At 43.2% G+C, this 23,635-nt stretch overlaps 1 protein-coding gene across 7 annotated transcripts in view; it reads right to left on the reverse strand.

The window, feature by feature from the left end:
- The window catches only part of CDIN1 (CDAN1 interacting nuclease 1), a 620,876-nt gene that overhangs the window by 434,647 nt on the left and 162,594 nt on the right, over positions 1-23,635 (reverse strand). For all 7 annotated transcript variants that reach the window (XM_077464766.1, XM_077464764.1, XM_077464765.1 and 4 more), the window contains one exon: positions 22,098-22,158. In XM_077464766.1, the coding sequence (XP_077320892.1) occupies positions 22,098-22,158 (61 nt within the window). The remainder of the gene's footprint in view (positions 1-22,097; positions 22,159-23,635) is intronic.

Below are 23,635 nucleotides of genomic sequence, written 5' to 3' on the forward strand. Positions count from 1 at the left end.
AACCTTGTGGACATCCTTACCCGAATAGTTGAAGCTGCTACAGTGCCTTGAAAAAGTATTCGTACCTCTTGAAATTTTTCACAAAGTGGCACATAATTGTGAAGTGGAAGGAAAAATAAATGTTTTTCAACAGTTTTTACAAATAAATATGTGAAAAATGTTGCGTGCATTTGTATTCAGCCCCCGAGTCAATACTTTGTAGAACCACCTTTCCCTGCAATTACAGCTGCAAGTGTTTTTGGGTATGTCTCTACCAGCTTTGCACATCTACTGACATTTTTGCCCATTCTTCTTTGTAAAATAGCTCAAGCTCTGTCAGACTGGATGAAGAGTGTATGCGAGCAGCAATTTTTAAGTCTCGTCACTGATTCTCAATTGGATTTAGGTCTGGACTTGGATTGGGCCGTTCTAACACATGAATATGCTTTGATTTAGACAGTTCTATTGTAGCTCTGGCTGTATTTTTAGGGTCGTTGTGCTGCTGGAAGGTGAACCTCTGCCCCAGTCTTAAGTCTTTTGCAGACTCTAATGCCGCGTACACACGACCAGACTTTTTGACAGCAAAGGTCCGACGGAACAAGTCCGTCGGACAATTCGATCTTGTGTGGGCTCCATCGGACCTTTGCTTGCCAAAAATCCAGCGGACTTTAGAAATAGAACATGTTTTAAATTTTTCCACCGAAACTCCGCCGGACCGAGAAATCCATTCGTGTGTATGCTAGTCCGAAGGACAAAAACCGACGCTAGGTCAGCTATTGGCTACTGCCTATGAACTTCCTTATTCTAGTCCAGTCGTACATCATCACGTTCGAATCCATCGGACTTTGGTGTGATTGTGTGTGGCCAAGTCCATTAATTCGGAAAGTCCGTCGGAACTCTGCCGAAACTCCGTCAGAAAGACCACCGGACCTAGTCCCTCGAAAAGTCCGGTCGTGTGTACACGGCATAACAGGTTTTCTTCTGAGATTGCCCTGTATTTGGATACTTTAATCTTCCCATCAACTCTGACCATCTTCTCTGTCCCTGCTGAAGAAAAGCATCCCCACAACATGATGCTGCCACCACCATGTTTTATGGCGGGGATGGTGTGTTGAGGGAGATGTGTAGTGTTCATTTTCCGCCACACAGAGCGTTTTGCTTTTAGGCCAAAAAGTAAAATTTTGGTCTCATCTGACCAGAGCATTCTTCCACACGTTTGCTGTGTCCCCAACATGGCTTCTCGCAGACTGCAAAGGGGACATCTTATGGCTTTCTTTCAACAATGGCTTTCTTCTTGCCACTCTTCCATAAAGACCAGATTTGTGGCGTGCATGACTAATAGATTCTCCCACCTGAGCAGTACATCTCTGCAGCTCCTCCAGAGTTACCAGGCCTCTTTGCTACTTCTCTGATTAATGATCTCCTTGTCCGGCCTGTCAGTTCAGGTGGACGGCCAGGTCTTGGTAGGTTTGCGGTTGTGCCATATTCTTTCCATTTTCGGATTATGGATTGAACAGTACTCCATGAGATGTTCAAAGCTTGGGATATTTTTTTTATAACCTAACCCTGCTTTAAACTCCTCCACAACGTTATCCCTGACCTGTCTGGTGTGTTCCTTGACCTTTGTGATGCTGTTTGTTCACTAAGATTCTGTAACAAACCTCTGAGGGCTCCACAGAACAGGTGTATTTATACTGAGATTAAATTACACACAGGTGGACTCTATTTACTAATTAGATGACTTCTTAAGGCAATTGGTTCCACTAGATTTTAGTTAGGGGTATCAGAGGGGGCTGAATACAAATACACACCACACTTTCCAGATATTTATTTGTAAATAATGTTGAAAAAAAATTATAATTTTCCTTCCACTTCAGAATTATGTGCACTTTGTGTTTGGTCTATCACATAAAATCCCAGTAGAATACATTTATGTTTTTGGTTGTAACGTGACAAAATGTGGAAAATGTCAAGGGGTATCAATACTTTAAGGAACTGTATAGCTGCAAAGCGTGGGCCAACTCAATATTGAACCATACAGACCAAGACTGGGATGCCCTTAAAGTTCATGTGCGTGTATAGCAAGGTTTTCTAATACTTTTGACAATATAGTGTATATGCTATTTGGGTCGATATTAAAACAAAAATCAAAACCATTCTTGATGTTGATCTGCCCGTTTATCCGCTACACTTCTTGCTCCATGTGCCCACTATCCCAATCAGCCACTATAAGCATATGCCCATGATGGTACTTTATGCTTCCTTGGGGGGCGGGCTCCCCTATCTCCTACTTCATTCGTTACCTTACCTCTCTTCTCATCTTTGTTGATGGTAGTTTGCACCCCTTAACCTTTAGTCCTTCCTTATTCTTATCTGATTCTGAGCTACACATCTTTACTGAATAGCAATCAAGGATGTTCAGAAATTATACAGTAACTCATCGCAAATGGTTTAGCGACTTTATTGGCTGCTTCCAATTGTACTCTTGTGAATCTTTTGTCTTTCATTTTTCAATATGACATTTGATTTGTGTACCAAATAGTAAGGAAATGTTGATTTCCTTACAGAGTAGCCCTGATCCTCCTCTTCTTGAATCCCTTACTCGCGCTCCTAGTCCCTCCTTCCTGCCCGGTGCTCCCACAGTAAGCAGTGTCCCCATAGCAAACTGCTTACTGTGGGAGCACCGGGCAGGAAGGAGGGGCTAGGAGCGCGAGTGAGGGACTCAAGAAGAGGAGGATCAGGGCTACTCTGTACAAAACCATTGCCCACAGCAGGTAAGTATAACAAGGTTTGTTATTTTTAAACAAAAAAAAACAAAACAAGACTTTAGGGCCAGTTCACACCATAGAAACACAGTCAAGATGTGTTACAGGTGCTTCTCTGCGTGCGCATTTAGTTGATGTGTTCCAGTGCCTTTTTGATGCAGTCGAGTGCATTTTTTCTTAACCTTAAATAAGATCATATGGGATCCAGTGTGTTTTTGATGCGTTTTACAGCATTCCAGTAGAGTCCGGTGCAGAAAAAATGCAGCATGATCACTTTAAATAAAGATTATACAAAAAATAATAATTAGAAAGCAACCATTCTTCCAAGTGATTGCTTCTTGCTTTCTGCTGCCCTGGTATATTCACATTTGCTTCCTTTGTGGTGTAAATATAAAGGCAAAGTCGTAGGCTTTAGGACGGTCTAGTGTGTATACAAAGATGTAATCAGAGAAATATATACAGGAGCTTAGGTAAGAAATATTGGACTGTGTTGAGATGCATGCAAAACAGCATCTGAGGACAGAGCTGCAGATTTAACTGGCCTTCTGCAACCATACCCTGCCACTATGTTATACATCTCTCATCAGATTTTACAGTTTTCACTGATTAAATATATATTGACTCATAAAGTAGCGCCGTTACATCAATCGTCAGCAGATGCAGAGAGGTGTCATTTAAATATTAAGTATCATATAAAAATGGCAGCTTGATTGTTTGGAGGTAATAATGTGCTACTGGTTATTGCAACATTTCCCTAATGCATTAAGCAGTGCTCACAAGGAAGACACAACAAGGCCCAGGGCTGGGAGAGGGGGTTGTGTTAAGAAAGCTGAACAGTTTAGATGGTGGGAGGAAGAGTGAGACCTTATGAATCAAATTAAATCTAAACATAAACATATCTTGCACTGTATAACTCATGTTCTTGTTTTGTTTTTCTTCCATGTAATGCAGATATTATAGATCAGTTTTATATTAGACGTATAACCAGTTTCTAGGAGACATTTGTCATGGGACATCTTGACAGAGCTCAGGTAAACATGGAAAATGTTGGTGCCACTTCTAGCATAGAGATGGTTTGAATCCATAATACATTTGTTTAAAGTGTATCTAAAACCAAAAACAAAATGGTTATATATTGTAGTTCACCAGCCCTGAAATTGCTGCTTTTAAATTTTTACCCAGCCGTAAGCCTCATACCCACGATCGGATTGTTGGCCAACAAAGTGTCAGACTTTTGTCCGAAGGGCGTGTGCCAGGAACTTGTCTTACAAACGGTACACAGTTGTCGGCCAACAAACTTGAACACAGTCACGTACTACGTGGAATTTCAGCTGGAGCACCACCCTTTGGGCACCTACTGCTAATGTCCTGTTTGATGAGCACTGATTCTGAGCATGTGTGTTTGTACTTTGGACTGTTGTGTGGCGGACTTGTGTATGCACGATAGGAAAATCTGACAACAGACCGCTGTCCACCGAAAATGTACTAGCCTGCCATCCAACCTTTGCTAGCGGAAACTTGGACAATGATTGTCTGATGGAACGGTCGGATTTTAGGCAAGCAGTCTGTCATCACCGAAAATCCGATAGTGTGAATGAGGCTTTACTTTATTTTCAGGCTGGGTTCACATTGCTGCGAATTGGATGCAGGGGTTTTCCAGGGGAACCACTTTGTGTCCTATGTATTTTTATTATATATTTTTGTATATGTTGTGATTTTTATGTGAATTATTAAAAATAGGATTTTTTTCGTCATACTTACCTGTAAAATCCTTTTCTTTGAGTACATCATGGGACACAAAGCTAGGCTAAAATTTATTACCTACTAGGTTATACTTCATCTCAAGGTGAATGGACGCTGGTAGATCAAAGGTCAGGACAGGAAGTGATCCCTTATATAACCCCTCCCATACAGGAAGTACTTCAGTTTTGTAGCCAGCGCTGAATCCTCAAAAAAGAGGGGAAGGATCTGTGTCCCGTGATGTACTCAAAGAAAAGGATTTTACAGGCATGTATGACGAAAAAAAACACTATTTTCATTTTCATACATCATGGGACACAGAGTTGGGCTAATATACATTACCTACTGGGATGTCCCAGAGCAATAGCCTTGAGGGGAGGGGGACAGCCTGCCAAACAATAGCCATCAGACCTTATACGGCAGCCCATAGTACACTGTGGATGTAAGCACTGAAGACCAGGTAGCAGCCTTACAAATCTGAGCCACAGATACTTGATGGTGAAAAGCCCAGGAGGTTCCTACAACCCTCGTAGAATGAGTTCTCACCCTAAAGGGAGGAGCTTTACGTTTCAGATCATAGACCTGAATCACCAATTGGCTGACTCAATTGGCAATGGAAGCTGTCTGCCCCTTTGTAGGTCCTTTTGGTAAAAACAAAAAGGAGTCTGATCCTCAGATCCTTGCAGATCTAGACAAATAAACCTTGACTGCCCCCGAACGAGGCTGAAAGAAGAAGGAAGGCAAAATAATGTCCTGATTTAAATGAAAGGCTGACACCACTTTTGCCAAAAAGGATGGAACAGGTCGTAACACGACCCTGTCCTGGTGAAGGATGAAGTATGGTTTAGTGATGTGAAGGCCCGGAAAAAATGTTTTTTTTTCCTGAAGGCTTTTTTGTTTTTTCCCAAAAATTTGAAAAATTGAAAAAAGAAAAACAAAATTGTGGAATATTTTATTTTAACATGATGAATAAAATATTTTAAGACAGGGTGTTCAAATATTTTCCAAATCATTTCTAAAAAAAAGTATGATATCACATTATTCTAATTTCTGTGCACTGACTAAGGACAAGCAAGTCCTAGGTAACTAACTGAACCCTCCAATGCAAGAACAGTATGCATTTCTTCCTTTAGGAGGTGCTGTGCTGCTATTGTAACAAGAAAAAGGTTTCAGTTTGCTTTTGCATGTTAGTGGGTGTGTTTGGTTTGTTCTGTCCTCTTCACTAGGCCTCAAAAGCACTGGAAGAAAATACAGAGCAACAAAAAGGACCTGAAAGTATATACTTAACTAAAAAAGGTAAGAGTTTACATTTATCTGATTCTGAATCCAGAAAACTGAATGATTTAGCTACATTATTTTATCTTTATAAACTTGTGTGTAAATAATCATTTAATTACCAGTAATCTGGTTCTTCTCCCACCCCTTACATAACCATAGATTAGTGTCTTCTTGCAAAGTAGTCATTTTTTCTTGTTTTCATTTCCTATTCCCTTCAGAAAAATGGTGAGACCAACATCTAGCATATGGAGGCATTTTCACATTACAAGTTCTTCTGAAAAGAAAATTGCAAATATTGTCAGATGAAATATGCATTTCCAAATGCTACCAGGATGACAAAACACATTCTTGTATGTAACAAGTGTCCTGTAGATATTAAAAAATCCTTCATGGATCGAAGTGAAGAGGACAACAATGACAATGCACATAGTTATTCTCAACGTTCTTGTAACAGAATGACTTTCAATCTTAAAAAGACAAAAAAGTGCTAATGTAGCATTTTTTTCAATTTTTCCAAAAATTCTTCCCCCCCCCCAAAAGGAAAAAAACATGTTTTTTTCCCGCGAGTTTCAAAATTTCCGGATATTTTACATCTCTAGTATGGTTCCCTGCACGAAAGGGCCGCCAACTCCGACACCCTTCTAACCGAGGTGATGTCCATCAAGAAGGCTAGCTTGCGTGACAGCAAGTCTAATGAAATTTCCTTGATAGGTTCAAGTTCAAATCCCGAGGACACATAGGTGACCTAATGGGGGGGGGGGGGGAAGCAAACGAGTTGCATAAAGTTTCAAACCAGCGAATGGGATGCCGCGTACACACGATCGGACTTTCCGGCGGACTTTTGGAGGAGGTCTGACGGACTTTCCAAATGAACGGACTTGCCCACACACGGACTAAAGTCTGTTCATTTTGAACATGACTCCAGGTACGATGGGACTAGAGAAGGAAGCAATCACGCTGCTTTCGTTGGCGAGATTGACACCTTGCGAGCCCCGTCGCCTGGTATGGATTTTAAGGGTAACCCCCTATGCCGAAAAAAACAGCGTGGGGGTCCCCCCAAAATCCATACCAGACCCTTATCCGAGCACGCAGCCAGGCCAGTCAGGGAAGGGGGTGGGGACGAGCGAGCACTCCCCCTGAACCGTACCAGGCCGCATGCCCTCAACATGCGGGGGTGGGTGATTTGGGGGAAAAAGTCTCAATAAAAAAACACACTGCACAGGTTAGGCAGCTCCGGGGGTCTTCTTCCAACTTCTCCATGCTTTCCAGTTCTTCTCACTGGAGCCGGCTTTCTCCTTCGTCATCATAGCCGCCTTCTTCTTCTTCCTTCTGTTCTTCCGATGTTGACACGACGCTCTCTCCTGCTGTAATGCCATGGACACGGTGCGCATCGACTTATATAGGCAAAAGAGGCGGGGTCACTGGGCGATGTCACCTGGTGACTCCACCCCTTATGGCATCACAATCCAGGGTCATGCTCGGACTGTGACGTCATAACGGGCGGGATCACCAGGTGACATCACCCAATGACTCCACCCCTTATGCCTATATAAGTCGCCGCACAGCATGTCCACGACATTACAGCGGGAGAGAGGGTCGTGTCAACATCAGAAGAACAGAAGAAGGAGGAAGAAGAAGATTGCAACGACGATGAAGGAAAAAGCCAGCCTTCTCCACTGGCAAAAGAGCAGAAGATAGCGGAGGAGCCCGGCAAGAAGAACCGAAAAGCGCGGCGAAGTCGGAAGAAAACCCCCAGAGCTGCCTAATAAACTACTTTAATAACCTGTGAAGTGTTTTTTTTATTGACACTTTTTTTCCCCCAGGTGAATGGGTAGGGGTACTATGTACCCCATACTCATTCACATAGGGTGGGGGGGCAGGGATCTGGGGGCCCCCTTTTTTTTTTTTACCAACGGCCAAGGGTTGTCGGGAAGAGGCCCTTGTCCTCATCAACATGGGGACAAGGTGCTTTGGGGTGGGGGGGCCACAGGGCGCCCCCCTTCCCCAAAGCACTCACCCCCCATGTTGAGGGCATGCGGCCTGGTACGGTTCAGGGGGGGGGGGGGCGGTCGCTCTTCCTCACCCATTTTCCTGACCGGCCGGGCTGCATGCTTGGATAAGGGTCTGATATGGATTTTGGGGGGACCCCCACGCCATTTTTCCGGCAATGGGATTACCCTTAAAATCCATACCAGACCTAAGGGCCTTGTGTACAGTACCCTGTAGCTGAAGAACCAGCGCGATATGTTCACACTGGAAACATTCTCACGGGCAGGTACTGTAGTTGCCGTTGCGTCGTAGTTGGTCCGTCGGACCAGCATACAGACGAGCGGACTTCCCGACAAGAACTGGGTCCGGTGGACTTTCGGTGGAAAGATTTAAAACATGTTTTATTTCTAGGTCTACCAGACTTTGGGGAAGAAAAAGTCCGCTGGAGCTCACACACAATCGAATTGTCTGATGAACTCTGGTCCACTGGACCAGGTCTGCCTGACAGTCCGAACGTGTGTACGTGGCAGGAAGAATACTGGCAGGGCTGAAACCTGTCCTCTGATTGTTCTCAAAGCCAATCTGATTTCCACAGATGACTGTAGAAAAGAGAGAATTCTCCGAATCACGTATTTCCGAGGATGACAATCAATATTAGCTTCTCAAACCTTATGATAGATCTTCCTGGTGACCGCTTTTATAGCATTCACTAGGGTAGACACCACTGGTCCCGAGATGCCATGGTCTTTTAACACCCTGGCTTCAATAACCATGGCATCAAATTTAGAAACTGTAAATTGGGGTGAAATATAGGACCTTGAGACAGTAGATCGGGGCAACGTAGAAGCGTCCACGGCCCGTCTATTGTCAGTCTCACAATCTCCAGGAAACAGGGCCTTCTGGGCCAGGCTGGTGCCACCAGAATGACTGGAACCCCCTCTCTCCGAATCCTGTGCAACAAATGTGGAAGGAGAGGGATCGGAGGGAAAGCATAAACCAGGGAGTACTTGGCTCTATGGAACTACCAGAGCATCTGCTCCAATTGTGAAATGTATTTTAATAGAAAAAAATTAAGAAGTTGGAATAACGAAACATGTTGGGGGCGTGGCTGTACGGCAACTAGGTATTACTAGTGACACATGACGTTCTGCTGTTCCTGACTGTGACAGGGCTCCGATACAGACGAGTGAGCAGGTGGATGGTGAGACGCATTAACTGCATTCTGGGTCTGCCATGACCACAGTATATAGCTGCTGCTCGTTTATAGGAGTGTTCCCTAAATGCTGTTTTTACATTGAAGTGATGTGAGTGCAATGGTTGAGGATTTTGTGTGTTTATTAAAATAAATGGTTTTACGGTATCGCGCTATTGGAGGCATTTTTTTTCATTCTATGTTGGCATATGGGAATCTCATCTCCCTTTATTAAGCACTGCTGCGATCCAAGAAAGTGATGATTAACCCTGGTGGGTCTAAACAGCTTTTATGCCGAGCATGCGAGTGCAAGGCAAATCATTGTGGTGAGTGTGTTTTTCAAAGGGAGTGGATCACAATCACAATCGGTGTGGTGGAAGGAAACTGTTTAAGATTATTCACCAAGTCAATCACTTGAATTATATCACTCTGCATGGACTTATATGAATTACACATAACCCAAAAAGATTTATATATTTTTTGGGGATATATATATATATATATATATATATATATATCCCCCAAAAAATATATAAATCTTTTTGGGTTATGTGTGATTCATATTTTTGACACATAATTTGATTCAATTTTTCAGTTTCACTATTTGTGGTGTGAGTGATAAATTTATTGAATATTTTGGATTTATTTAGATTTGGTGTCACTTTACACTGGTAAACACAACGCCACTGTTTTTTCATTAAAATACGTTTCACATTCTATTTATAATTTAAGCGGCAGCTTTAGGGATATATGGTTATTTCTTTGAGCACAGTGGAGGTACATTAAGTTTGGGCGTGCAGAACTTGTTGACTGTCATTGTTTGCTCTGATTGCCTGAGGATCTCTTGTTGGGGACACTGCTGTAGCCAGTAGGTCGACCTCTGGCCATCCCCAACGCTGGCAAATTTCCTGGAACACCCCTGGGTGTAGGGACTATTCCCACGGGCAGATCTGCTGGCAGGTGAGATAATCAGCCTTCCAATTCTTTACTCCCGGGATATGGACTGCCGATAGAATCAACACATGTTCCTCTGCCCAGGCTAGTATGTGGTTCACCTCCTTCAGAGCTGAACCACTCCTGGTACCACCTTGGTGGTTTATATAGACCACTGCAGTGGCATTGTTGGACTGAACCCCGATAGGGCAGTCATGAAGCTCCATCATCCAGGACCGTAGAGCCAGACATGCTGCCCATAACTCCAAAACATTGATGGGCAGGAACTGTTCTGTCCTTTACCATTTCCCCCGAGCTGTGAGCCCCTCTAGGGTTGCACCCCAGCCTGAGAGACTGGCATCTGTAGTCAGTACTCTCAAAGTTACTGCCTTGGATTAGTAGATACTGGCTTAGATCCAAAATGTGCCTTGTGCCACCGTTTGGTTTTTGAACAGATACAGGAACCTCTACAATCACTCCTTGATGCACTAAATGACATAGTGCCTGAAACAGTAAGTCTCTTTTTGGAGGATCCGAGGGAACGCATCATCTTACAAACCTCTGAGGGGGAACCCCCTGCAACTCCAGCTTGTAACCGTGGGATACAGTTGAGATGAACTATTGTTCTCCAAATGTCCGCAAAGTGCAGCAGCCTTCCCCCACCTGATGGAGTGGGGGCGTCCCCTCAAAAGGAGGGCTTGGTGCTGAGTTTAGAAAAATTTTGGACCAAGGGCTTTTTTTACTGGGTCTGGCCTTGCGGCTCGCCCCTGGCTCTAGTGCCCTGTTGGCAGCGGAAATGCCTTGGCGCTGAGACACTTGAGGAAGCCAGCAAGGGACAGGTGCTTTGTTCCCAGGTAGAGGACTCTTCCCTCCAGAAATATTTTGGATATATTTGTCCAAAAGCTCACCAAATAAACGTTCTCCATGAAAGTGGAAACCTGGCAAACAAGTGGAAACTTTTTACAAGGAAGCTCGACTGACCAGTTCTTAAGTCACAAAAGTCTGCACATACTGTATGTATAGACAAGAGAGCCAAAACGAGAAACCTGCTGTATTGAATCCTTTAAGGTAGGGGTAGGGAACCTTGGCTCTCCAGCTGTTTTGAAACTACAAATCCCATCATACCTCTGCCTCTAGGAGTCATGCCTGTGATTGTTAGGGTCTTGCAATGTCTCATGGGAGTTGTAGTTTCAAAACAGCTGGAAAGCCAAGGTTCCCTACCCCTGCTTTAAGGCTTCAACAGCAAAACACAGCGCTGTAGGAATATCTGTCTTGCTTTCAGCCAGATCATCCTCCAGATTAGACCTGTCAGGTCGCCTGACCGGATCCTTTATGGACTGGCAGATACCCATTGCTGTAACAGCTGGCTGAATAGCTAAAATGGCAAAAGAAAAGGAAGCCTTTAATAATGTCTCCAATTTCTTGTCAACAGGGTCTTTCAAGCTTTGTGCGTTATTTACCGGACAAGTGAAGTTCTTATTTAAAGAAGAGACTGCTGCATCTATGACTGGCATGCTCCACTTCTTAATGATATCTTCTTGTCCAGATTGCTCAGAAGCAGACTCATCCGCCAGGCGCTCCACAGAATCCTGAGCTTTTAGCTCTTTCCCTTCCTCAACCTATTCTTGCTCCAAACTAGGAGGCTCTGGGGAGGGGGATCTGTCAAGCTTCTTGACACCCTGCGGGATGGAGGCAATCATGCTGGCAATCTTGTGCTCTAACCCGGTTAGGGCCGAGGACAGTTCATCCTTGGTGATAAAGGGTGAAGCAGCAGCGTTGACTGTAGGCACAAAACCTGATAGGCGCAGCTGCTCAGTTTGCCCGGAAGCCTCTGGTCCTTCAGGAGATACAACACTAGTGATACGACTAGGTTCATCAGGAACTACTGATGACATAGGTGTGCCCTTTCCTGTGTTAGTCCCGCTCCCCTTTTTGAAGACATTTACAAACCACAAAGAAACAGCACCTGGGTGTAGTATTAACACACCTCAGAAGGGAGACCCTTTAATAGGGCTCACCAAGCCCCTATGTAACAATCCTACTAAGCACCTTACCCTGTCAAGCAACACCTGGTGACTCACGTGACCCGGGTAAGGAGAAACGAACCACTGCAAATGTCTCCCACAGCTGGCTTCTGAAAGCACTGCATGCTTGGCATGCACAGCTTAAATAAGCTGGCTGTGCACTGGATCGTTCTATGCATGCGTGCGCACGCACGTGTGTGGTCCTGGCAAACGGGTGTGACTGCGTATGATGCAAATCTTCATGTGCCCAAATAAAGGTTACAGAGCATGTACGGCTTCGGCCAAGACCCAATGCTCCATGGTTGCCAAACAAACTGCTGAGCACAGCAGCACTCTTGCGAATGCACTTGCGTCATGGCGAACCAAGGCAAAATGGTGCACCGTCGTGCACCATCATACAGGTGAAAAACAACCAGACACAAGCAAAAAAAAGGTACACTTTACAAACACCCACAGCTAGCCCAAAACTCCCCTATATGGCTACCACACACAGGTGTCTAGCCTCTAGCTAGCTTGAGTGATTGTTACAATCACTGGGACACCCCACAATAAGAAAATAAAGGGGTTTTGTTTACCCGTCCAGGTGCAGGGCAGCTTAAAAACTAAGAGCCCAATCTTCACCCATCACGGTGGGTTCTTGTCACTTGAGGACCTTCAAGGACTGGGTACCCCTTTCATGTTTAGGGTCCACTCCCTTGAACCTGTACAGCACCCTGCAGGAATGTCTTAGCACTGTGATGTCCAGGATTCCACATAGCATTATAGGCAGAACCTCGTAGGATCTGAAGTCTTCTTTGCGAGGCTCGGTACAATTTATCTAAGCATATAGAGCAGGGGTAGGGAACCTTGGCTCTCCAGCTGTTTTGAAACTACAAATCCCATCATGCCTTTGCCTCTAGGAGTCATGCCTGTGATTGTTAGGATCTTGCAATGTTTCATGGGACTTGTAGTTTCAAAACAGCTGGAGAGGCGAAGTTCCCTACCCCTGATATAGAGCCTCTGTCAAATAGATCCATTCGGGCAATCCCTTCATTCATTTAAGAACCGTTTGTGGGACTAGAGACCTGGAGCTCAGAGAGCTCAAACAAACGTGCCCATCCACCTTGCAATATATCTACCGTATTTATCAGCCTCTAACATGCACTTTCTCCCCTTAAAATCAGGGGAAAATCATGCGTGTTATACGCTGATCCCCCCGCCGTTCCTAACCTTCTCTGCCGCTATCGGCGGCTTTCGGGTATTTTCGGCCTCTCTCTGCTAATTTAGGCCACACTCAGCAGCTTTCGGAAAGCCGAAAGCTGCTGAGAACGGCCGAGTGCGGCCAAAAATAGGCGAGAATGGATGAAAATACCCGAAAGCCGCCGAGAACTACCGAGCGCCGCCGAGATACACGTAACATCCACTTACAAGCCTGCAAATAACCGACAAGGCTGCAAGTGACTGACAAGGCTGCAATGCAAGGCTGCAAACGACTGACAAGGCTGCAAACGACTGACAAGGCTGCAATGCAAGTTTGCAAATGACTGAAAAGTCTGCAATGCAAGGCTGCAAATGACACTGACAAGGCTGCATTGATGGGCATTTAAATTTAAGGTTTTTTTTCCTTAAATTTCCCTCCTAAAAGTTTTTTTCTTTTAAATTCGCTCCTAAACTTGGGGTGCGTGTTATACGCCGATAAATGCGGTAATTCAAAAACTTGTGCTGGAGAGTTAACTCAAATACTGAAATACAAATAAACAAAAATTTATAAAAATAGGAAGACCGCAGCTGCTGCACAAGGGTGCTACAACCTTAAAGCAATGAAAAATATATAAAACAGCACTAGCAGTCTATATCAAGCAATATACACCGATTCAAAAGTTTTGGAGCACCGTTACACTCTTCACTGAAGCACCTGAGCACTTTAAATTTTATGTTTTTGTTTTCTCTTAACATTGAAACATTAGGCACCATTTATTAGGATGTACAGTATATTGCTTGATATAGGCTGCTAGCTCTGTTTTATATATTTTTTATCCACCTTGCAGACACTGGTAAAAAAAACTGAAGTACTTCCTGTATGGGAGGAGTTATATAGGGGATCATTTCCTGTCTAAACACCTTTGGTCAACCAGTGTCCATTCACCTAGAGATGAAGTATAACTCAGTAGGTAATGAATATTAGCCTAACTCTGTGTCCCATGATGTAGGAAAAATAAATGTGAAATTACTTTTATACATGCCTATAAAGTCCATTATTCCCAATTCCACAATATCTAGATTTCATATGATAATTTAAAATAAAATATCTGTGAAATCAATAACTATACAGGCAAAAGCTGTAAAAAAATAAAAATAATAAAAAAAATAAAAAGTTTCAGCCCACTCTAAGTCCCCAGTCACATCGGTGTGAATTGTCATGCTGTTTGATAGTTTCAAATCGCATGACAAGTAGCATTCTATTGTCTGCAAAGGAAGCTGTTAATGCACTACTTTCTGCAAGTACAGGTGTGACTTGCATAGACATCTGTGCATGATATCTAAAGCCGCGTACACACGGGCGGATTGTATGGCCTACTTAGTCCGTCATACAATCCGACGGACAGTCCGTCATACTTTCGAATGAACAGACTTGACCACACACGGATGCACAAACAGTCCGTCGAAAGCTTGCGCGATGATGTGTACAGCACATACGACGGGACTAGAAATAGGAAGTCCAATACACAGCAATGCAACCTTCCGCCGTGTAAATCCTTTCTGAGCATGCGCCATTCTTAGTCCGTCGAACTAGCCTACTCACGAGCGGATTGTCCGCTGAAACCAAAGTATGACGGACAGTATTACGGAAATTCCGAAATACTTAGTACGCCAGACTGCACGCTGAAAAAGTCCGCTGAAGCCCACACACGAGCGGACTGTCCGCTGAAATGTGTTTCGACGGACTAAGTAGGCCATACAGCCCGTGTGTACGCGGCTTTACAAGTCGCACTGACATTCGGTGTAGAAATTGTGCACTTTCAAGTGAAGTTGCACGGTTTTAAAGCCGCATTCAGTGTGACCGAACTGTAAAGCATGCATTAGAGTGGCACTCTGTAAAGCAAAGCTGTGGAGATTCAGCACTTACCACTATTGAAAAGCTCAATCTGTCACTCTAACCTTCGAGGAGCAGATAGGCAGCCATAAGGTCCCATATGTGAGCTGCTGATAATGCTCATTCAGAGGAGCTTTGGCATCACACTACCTTAGAAGTCACAGGTCACCAGAACAGGAACCCGCAGAGAGCAGCCTGCTGTAACACAGACAGGTAGGTGAATTACTCACCAAAGAAATCTTTCATTTCAATAGGACACACCGTTCATTTTAAGCCTGGGAATATATGACTGTAATATACTTTTTCTGTGCCTAGAGCTCAGCAATTACAACCACTTGTACTTATTAAAGTGGATGCCAAGTGTATAAAGATTTTGAGTACAGGTGCTTTTAAAAGTGAAACTCAAGGCAAACACGAAAATATGCTTGGTAAACATGAGATAAGGAAAAGCTCTTTATCTGCCTTTATGATCTGTAACACATTCATTCAGAGGCCACATTTACTGTATCTCACAGACTACTGTACTGATGCAGAAGTGCCCTACTCCTGGGTAAATTTAAATCCTACTAATGACCTGGATTACTCCACAGAAAAAGCAGCACATGCAACGCAATAAAAAGTTGGTGTTCCACAAGTTCCCATAGGGGAGCGTGACTAAAACTGGTGCACCCAGAATCTGGTGCAGCTGGGCATGGTAGCCAGCTTCTAACTTCAACTTGTTTGATTAAGCTTCGAAATATAAGCCCGGGTTCACAATGCTCTTACATGGAAGCCAGAAGACTTTCTATCCGACTTTTCCCTACGACTTTATGTCCCACTTCAATGTGACTTCAATGAACGGGATCAGACTTTGATCCGACCATCCGTTTCCTCCCTCCCTTTGGTGAGGGAGGAAACCCACACCAAAATTTAAAAAAAAAAATGAAAAAAAAGGCGTGAGCCCCCCCACCCTTATCCGAGAACACAGCCTGGCCGGGGGGAGTGAGTGCCTCCCTCCTGGACCATACCAGACCATCTCAACACAGGTAAGGTGGGTGCTTATATAGCCATGGGGCGTGCCCGTCCACGGATGTCTTCCAGAGACACCCCCCCTTGTGACATCACCAACATCCGCTGAGGGAGAGGATATCACTGGAGAAAGAAGACATATTGGAGCTACAATGGGGGGGGGACACATTCTTAATTTTTAATAAAATCGCTCATTTGTCCCCCCCTTTTCTGACCTGCCAGGCTGCGTGCTCAGATATGGGTCTGATACAGATCTTGGGGGGACCCCATGCCGTTTAAAAAAAATAATAATTTGCATGGCGATTCCCCTTAAAATCCATACCAGACTGAAGGGCCCCAAGCCATTTTTTATTTTTTTTTTATTTTGGTGTGGAGTTTCCCTTCAAGATCCTCAGAGCACAAGTTGCATGCCACAAGTTAGATTAGTTAAGAATGATGATGCGACTTGCATTCAAATCAATGGACTGAAATTGTGCCCAAGTTGGACCAAAGTAGTGCAAGAACCTTTTTTTTAATATCGGACCGACACATGTCGGACTAGTTAAGACAGCTCTCATTGGGAACCACTGATTTATACACGTCACGCGACATGTTCTCCCAAAGTCGGAGCGTATATTGCACCAATGTGAACCGGGCCTAAAACCTGGAAGATGATTAGTTACTATGCACAGCTGCAACAGATTCTGTGTGCACTAGTTTTAGTAGATCTCACCCCATAGTGACATCATTGCAACACATGTCCATAGAAACAAGAAATGAGAAACAGCAATAAGGAATAGACACACAATTACAAAAATGTATTGAAACACACAATACATGATAGAATAAAGTACCATATATACTCGAGCATAAGCCAACTTTTCAGCACTTTTTTTATTCTGAAAAAGCCCCCCTCGGCTTATACTCGAGTAAGGGTCTCCCGCTGTGTCATGCTGGCTTAACTGTTCAGCGGCCGTCCACTGTAACAAAGCCCAGCCTCCTTCTCATCTGTGATAGATGGAACACTGATACAATGCTGGGAAACTGAATCAGTGTTCAGTCTATCACGGACGAGGATAGACGGCAGTGGACGGCCACCGAACTAAGACTGCAGTTGCATGACACAGTGGGAGACACCCGCTGTTTTTAATCAAAGGTACAGGTGGGCACAGTGAGAATGCAGATGGGCACAGTGGGGCTGCAAATGGGCACAGTGAGGCTGCAAATGGGCACAGTGAGGTTGCAAATGGGCACAGTGAGGTTGCAAATGGGCACAGTGAGGCTGCAAATGGGCATTGTTTACCAGTAGCTGCTGCATTTCCCACCCTAGGCTTATACTTGAGTATACGTTTTCCCAGTTTTTTATGGTAAAATTAGGAGCCTCGGCTTATACTCGAGTATATACAGTACTTGAATGGCGCCCCTAGCCTAAAAAAAGTTAGGTATATAAATGACCTTGGAAAATAGCAAGAAACAGTGTGCTGAAAATGGAGAAAACTGCTGGTTTGCAAAGTCATCCTCTGCAATCTACGCCCACCACTGTAGCCATTAACCTTGGCCATTTCTCTCTATTATACCATCACAATTATATGAAGTACAGACACAAAGTGTAATCCTAGGTTCTGCATTGCTTTCTATATCTCATTTAAAAACAACATTTATATATGCAATATGGTATAACTAAGGAACCCACACAATCTATCAGTTATACTGCGGTTGGTAAAAGCAATTTTTCTGGAGTCTGTCTGACAGCAAGGGGTGATGTTCATCTGTAGTCTTTCATGTACCCCCTATAAATATGTATGCAAACATCCCTGTTATCAGGAAAACCTACTACTATTGTATCCAAGTACTGTTCATTGTGTTATGTTATGAGATATTCTAGATCACAGGAGGCTCACTAACCACTTAAGGACCGAGCCTCTTTCTGAGATTTGTTGTTTAAAAGTTAAAAACTTTTTTTTTTTGCTAGAAAATTACTTAGCACCCCAAACATACATTTTTTTTCCGAACAGCCTGGAGAATAAAATGGCAGTCGTTGCAATACTTTCTGTCACATCGTATTTGAGCAGCGGTCTTACAAGCGCACTTTTTTGGGAAAAAATACACTTTTTTAAATTAAAAAACATGACAGCAGTAGAGGTAAACCAATTTTTTCTTATATTGTGAAAGATAATGTTACGCCGAGTAAATTGATACCTAACATGTCACGCTTCAAAATTGCGCCCACTCGTGGTATGGCGACAAACATTTACCCTTAAAAATCTCCATAGGCGACATTTAAAAATTTCTACACGTTGCATGTTTTGAGTTACAGAGGAGGTCTAGGGCTATAATTATTGCTCTCACTCTACCGATCGCGGCGATACCTCACAGGTGTGGTTTGAAGACTGTTTTCATACGACGGCACTACTCATGTATGCGTTCGCTTCTGCACGTGAGCTCGTCGGGAAGGAGCGCGTTAAAAAAAATTCTTATTTATTTTACCTTTCATTTTTTATTTTTACACAGTTTAAAAAAAAAAAGTCACTTTTATTCCTATTACAAGGAATGTAAACATTCCTTGTAATAGAAAAAAGCATGACAGGACCTCTTAAATATGAGATCTGGGGATAAAAAGACCTCAGATGTCATATTTAGACTAAAATGCAATAAAAAAATAAATAAAAAAAAGTCATTTAAAAATTATTATTTTTTTAATGCCCCTTTAAGCCGCTATGGGCGGAAGTGACGTTTTGACATCGCTTCCGCACAGAAATTGTATGGAGATGGGTGGGGGGCCATCTTCCCCTCACGCATCTCCATACTGAGGCAACCGCTGTCTTAAGCAGCGGGGGCACCGGATTGCGGTGGGAGGGGGGCCCTCTCCCACCACCGATAAAAGAGATCTCATGGCGAATCCCCCGCAGAGACCACTTTTATCACCGAAAAGGAGGATACTGGGGTTATGGTAGATAGCTGCTGCCATAACGATATCCTCCTTCAAACAGCCGCCGTAAACCTGCGGCGGGCGGTCCGTAAGTGGCTACAGAAAGATTTCCTCAGTGGCAGAAGTGAAACCAGCTGGGTGCAAAAATACAAACCAAATACAGTATAGGTGGAAATAATTTTACCAGATTAAAATAAATAATGTTACCAACATATCCATGGCAGAATAAGGGAAAAAATGATGCCAAATCTTCTATAGTTTATGTATTGGCTAAATTGCTCAGACTGCAGCAATACTGGTTGCATAAATTCCTACTACACATTTTCCAAATGACTACTCAAATCAACCCATTCTATTCTCATATTAGTTAAAAATGCTTGATTTATTTTTAAGTGTCAATGAATAGAAAAAATAACTATGGTACATACAGTACATAGGCAGGCATGAATGTACCGGTATATACTATCACCTTTGCTGGGGACTGCTAGTTCTATGTGACCAAATATAACCGGCAAGTTATTATTGTAAATAAATATTTTAGTTTTCCACACACTGATTTCATGTTGTATTTATCCGCCCCCACTGTGTTTTATGTGGGCTTTACACAATAAAACTCAGAAGCGTTATTTATATTTATAACTGCAATAAACTCATCTTCCAGAACCTTCCAGCGAGTTTGGATTTTTATTTCGATTGGTCTGTAAAAGGCTTTAAACCTTACAATATTTTTCCACGAGGTGAATGAGGCAAAAATGTTTGGATTACAAGTAAAATACATATAGTAAACCAACCTAAAATATAAATTTATTTCATCATGTGTAAGAAACCAATAAAGTTTATGTAAAGCAAAAACTTTTTTTTTCTTTTATAGAGGGAGAAAATGTAAACTCCTGCCAGGTTTTTCTTGCTGTCTGTGCCTCCATTTGGAAAAATCACCCTCTCTATTTGTCCTGGTGACCACCGTCTCCAGTACAGAGAGCAAGAAGAAATCCAACATTTTAGAGTTGTCACAGGAACAGGAGGTGGCGAAATATTTACCAATACTGACATCAATTCCTGTTATATCTTTAGATTAGGACTTGAAGTGCCCCGATGAGACACAAACGGCAAACAAAAAAACAGACATGGGTTAATAAATGTTTCTCAACCCAAGAATAAAAAAAACATAGTGCAGCTTACTAGTTCTTACACGTAGTGACTGCATTTTCTTTTTGCCTAGCCAACACATTCCTGTTCTAGGGTGACAACACACGATCGGACATTCCGACAACAAAATCCATGGGATTTATTCAGATGTTGTCTTGCATACACATGGTCACACAAAGTTGTCGGAATTTCCGAACGTCAAGAACGCGGTGACGTATAACACGTATGATGAGCCGAGAAAAATAACGTTCAAAAGCCAGTGTGGCTCTTCTGCTTTATTCCGAGCATGCGTGGAACTTTGTGCGTCAGAATTGTCAGAAAATTTGAGAACCAGATCTCAAATTTTGTGCAACAGAAATTTCCGACAACAAGCTCCGATCGCACAAAGTCTGAAAGTATGTATGCGGCATTACAGTTCAGTTTGTGTGGAGAGCTACTAAAACCTGAGTAGAGAAGCCCATCCCCTGCCAGAATGCTGCAGAGAACTCTCTAATGGGAAACGGTGTTTTCTCTGCAGAGGTACAACATACCTACTGTATATCTGACATATGCTGGCTCTGACTGAGCAAAGGGCTTGTCAGTCCTCTACAGAGAGATGACTGCTTCCACACACTAGCACTTCACCAAAATGAGGTTGGGTAAACCTGGTTTTACTATGGTCCTCTTCACCACTGTTCAAGCTAGCTGTCAGGCCCCTTTCACACTGCCACGACTTGAAAGTTGCGCAATTTTTCAGTGATTTCAGGGAATGCATATGGACCTATGGCCGATCTATGGACCTCAACTCGCATCAAAGGCAGGCCAAAGTAGTACAGGAACTACTTTGAAGTCGCGCAGATATGAATGGTACTCATTGGAAATCATGGGGTATGACTTGTCATGCGACTTTGCAGTCCCAAGTCACAGGACAAGTCACACAAGTGTGAAAGGGGCCTCAGGGTGCCACTGCTTTCTACAGGTTTGTATTTTGGCCCGATTCTGACAGTGAGGCTTTCCCTTAGCTCTCATCGGTCATGCTCAGAATCCTGTTAGCCTCCTCACTTAGTGTGGTGATCAGCAATCTATTGTGCGACTGCCATAGTGTGCAAGGAAATCTGACTCTAACAGACTGGCTGGGAGAGACGCTATCTGACTTCGCTATTGACATCAATATATTAATCACCAATACTGTACACTGTACTAATGATTGCAGGGCAATCAAAGGGTTACAGTAAATGTGCCTAACAAGTGTATGCAAATGTATATGTGCTGGTTTTACTCACACAGGACCTGGCTTTCTACTCTCCCTGAATAAAAAGGGCTTAGGGAGAGAAGAACCAGCCAGATCCTGTGTCTGTGTTTACAAAGAAGACACAGGGCCATGCTATGATTGGCTACAGCAGATCAGCAGGTTCATGGGCAAAAACCCAATCGGAGCATGGTTAAGCAGGAGGCACGCGCAAGTGAGCCACCAAACCAGGAAGTACACTGTGACATACTGGTATGTTGCAGTGCCTAGCTGTGCCACCCACTCGCAGTATATTTAGTGCAAACTGGTCGGCAATTGGTAAAAAAGAAAAAGAAAAAAAAAAGGTTTTGGTTATACATATACTTTAGTGACCAGACCCAGAATCAGACACAAAAATACTGTCAGTGTAAGCTGTCCCTAACACAAATGTATACGCAAGGCAAGCATTCGTGTTTATTCCTGTACAGAAAAGATGGGTGCGATAAGAAGAGGTAAAGCTCACGGCAGCTGCATACCTCAACAAATGTAATTGGATATGTTTTATAACATGCAAATTGGTTTTTATTTTTAACCTCAGCATCCATGGAACAGTTTCTTTATGAAACTGTAAATGACAAACATTTTCAACAGTGACTGAAAACAACCGCATATGGAAATCTATTTTCACACACCTTTGTTTACCGAAATGCGTTTTCTACACTGCCCATCTCAGCATGTATGCAATTAGACTTGATATGTAAATATAGCTGACTGTTAGATATGACACATACAGTACATTCAGCACAGTTGCTGGCAATACAAGCAGGTGCTGCTCGTAAACCAATTTAGCCTTACCTCATTAGCTAGGTTGAGTAGGACAGGTGCTGTTGGGTCTGTCGCTATGTCACGTAAGTACCTGAAAGATAACGTGACAAAAATTACAGAATTTCAACAACAGGCCACCTTGGACCATATGCTTATATAGGCCAATTTATTATCTACAATACATGATCTAAATCTAGCGCAATGGAAAAGGGAATTCTTTTTAAAGCAAACCTGAAGTTATAATTAGGATGCTGCAGCAAAGCCATCATGGAATAGCAAGAACTTCTGGATGCCCACAAGTTGCTTTACTTTTCTAACAGTCCAATTATTCAGTGTTCTGGATGTAAATTTCCTCCTGTTTTCCCGGTCGACAACCTGATCCCACCCCCCGCCCCCACCCCCATTGCATCCTCTGCCTCACTATTAACCAATAAACCTCATTACAGAAATGAGCAACAGTGGCCCAAAAAGCAGTGGGAGGGGGTGGAGCCACCTGGAAAGTGGGTTGAAGTCTACATACCAGAGTGATTCAGGGATCGCAAGATACTTAATAGGAAAGCTACATGATGTTAGTATTCAATGACATCATGTACAACCTAACTTCAGGTATGCTTTAAACTGTTTAAATATATACATAAATGGGTTCTCCTTAGAAAGAATGTATAGTATTCTCAGTAATTATATCCATGGCGGTTAGGATATGCCACTATTTTATAAACAGGTCCCTAAGCGGATGATATCCTATCTCAACAGCTGGTAAGCAGGAGGTTGAAAATGGCCAAGTCAAATACAGAGCTCCCTCTAGTGGTGACCTACAAATCTCTACATTTAATAGCATTACAAGTATGTAGGAGAACAAGCATTAAAATGTGGAAATCGCATCTAACACAATATTCAAACACTGTCTCTAAAATGTCTCTTTGGAAAATAGGATTTTTAAGTCATACTTTCCTGTACAATCCTTTTCTTTGAGTACATCATGGGACTCAGAGTCAGGCTAATATTCATTACCTGCTGGGTTATACTCCATCATTAGGTGAATGGACACTGGTAGACCAAAGGTCTTTAGACAGGAAGCGATTCCCTATATAACCCCCTCCCATACAGGAAGTACTTTAGTTTTGTAGCCAGCATTAAATCCTCAAAAAAGTGGGGAGGGATCTCTGTGTCCCATGATGTACTCAAAGAAAAAGGATTTTTAAGGGAAGTATGACGTAAAATCCTATTTTCTTTTTCATACATCATGTGACATGGAGTCGGGCTAATATTCATTACCTGCTGGGACATCCCAGAAAAATAGCCTTGAGGGGAGGGAGACACCCTGCCAAACAATAGCCATCAGAACTTATACAGCAGCCCGCAGTACACTGCGGCCAAAAGCCGAATCCTCGGCTGCTCGAACACTCACAAATGTTGTGAATGTATGCACTGGAGACCAGGTAGCAGCCTTACAAATCTGAGCCACAGATACCTGATGGCGAAAAGTCCAGGAGGTTCCTACACCCCTGGAAGGAATAAGCTCTCACCCTAAAGGGAGGAGCTTTATGTTTCAGACCGTAGGCCTGAAT

This window comes from Lithobates pipiens, unplaced genomic scaffold (assembly GCF_037356315.1).
Source record: "Lithobates pipiens isolate NorthernLeopardFrog02 unplaced genomic scaffold, aLitPip1_a1.2 Scaffold_30, whole genome shotgun sequence".
Lineage (NCBI taxonomy): Eukaryota > Metazoa > Chordata > Amphibia > Anura > Ranidae > Lithobates > Lithobates pipiens.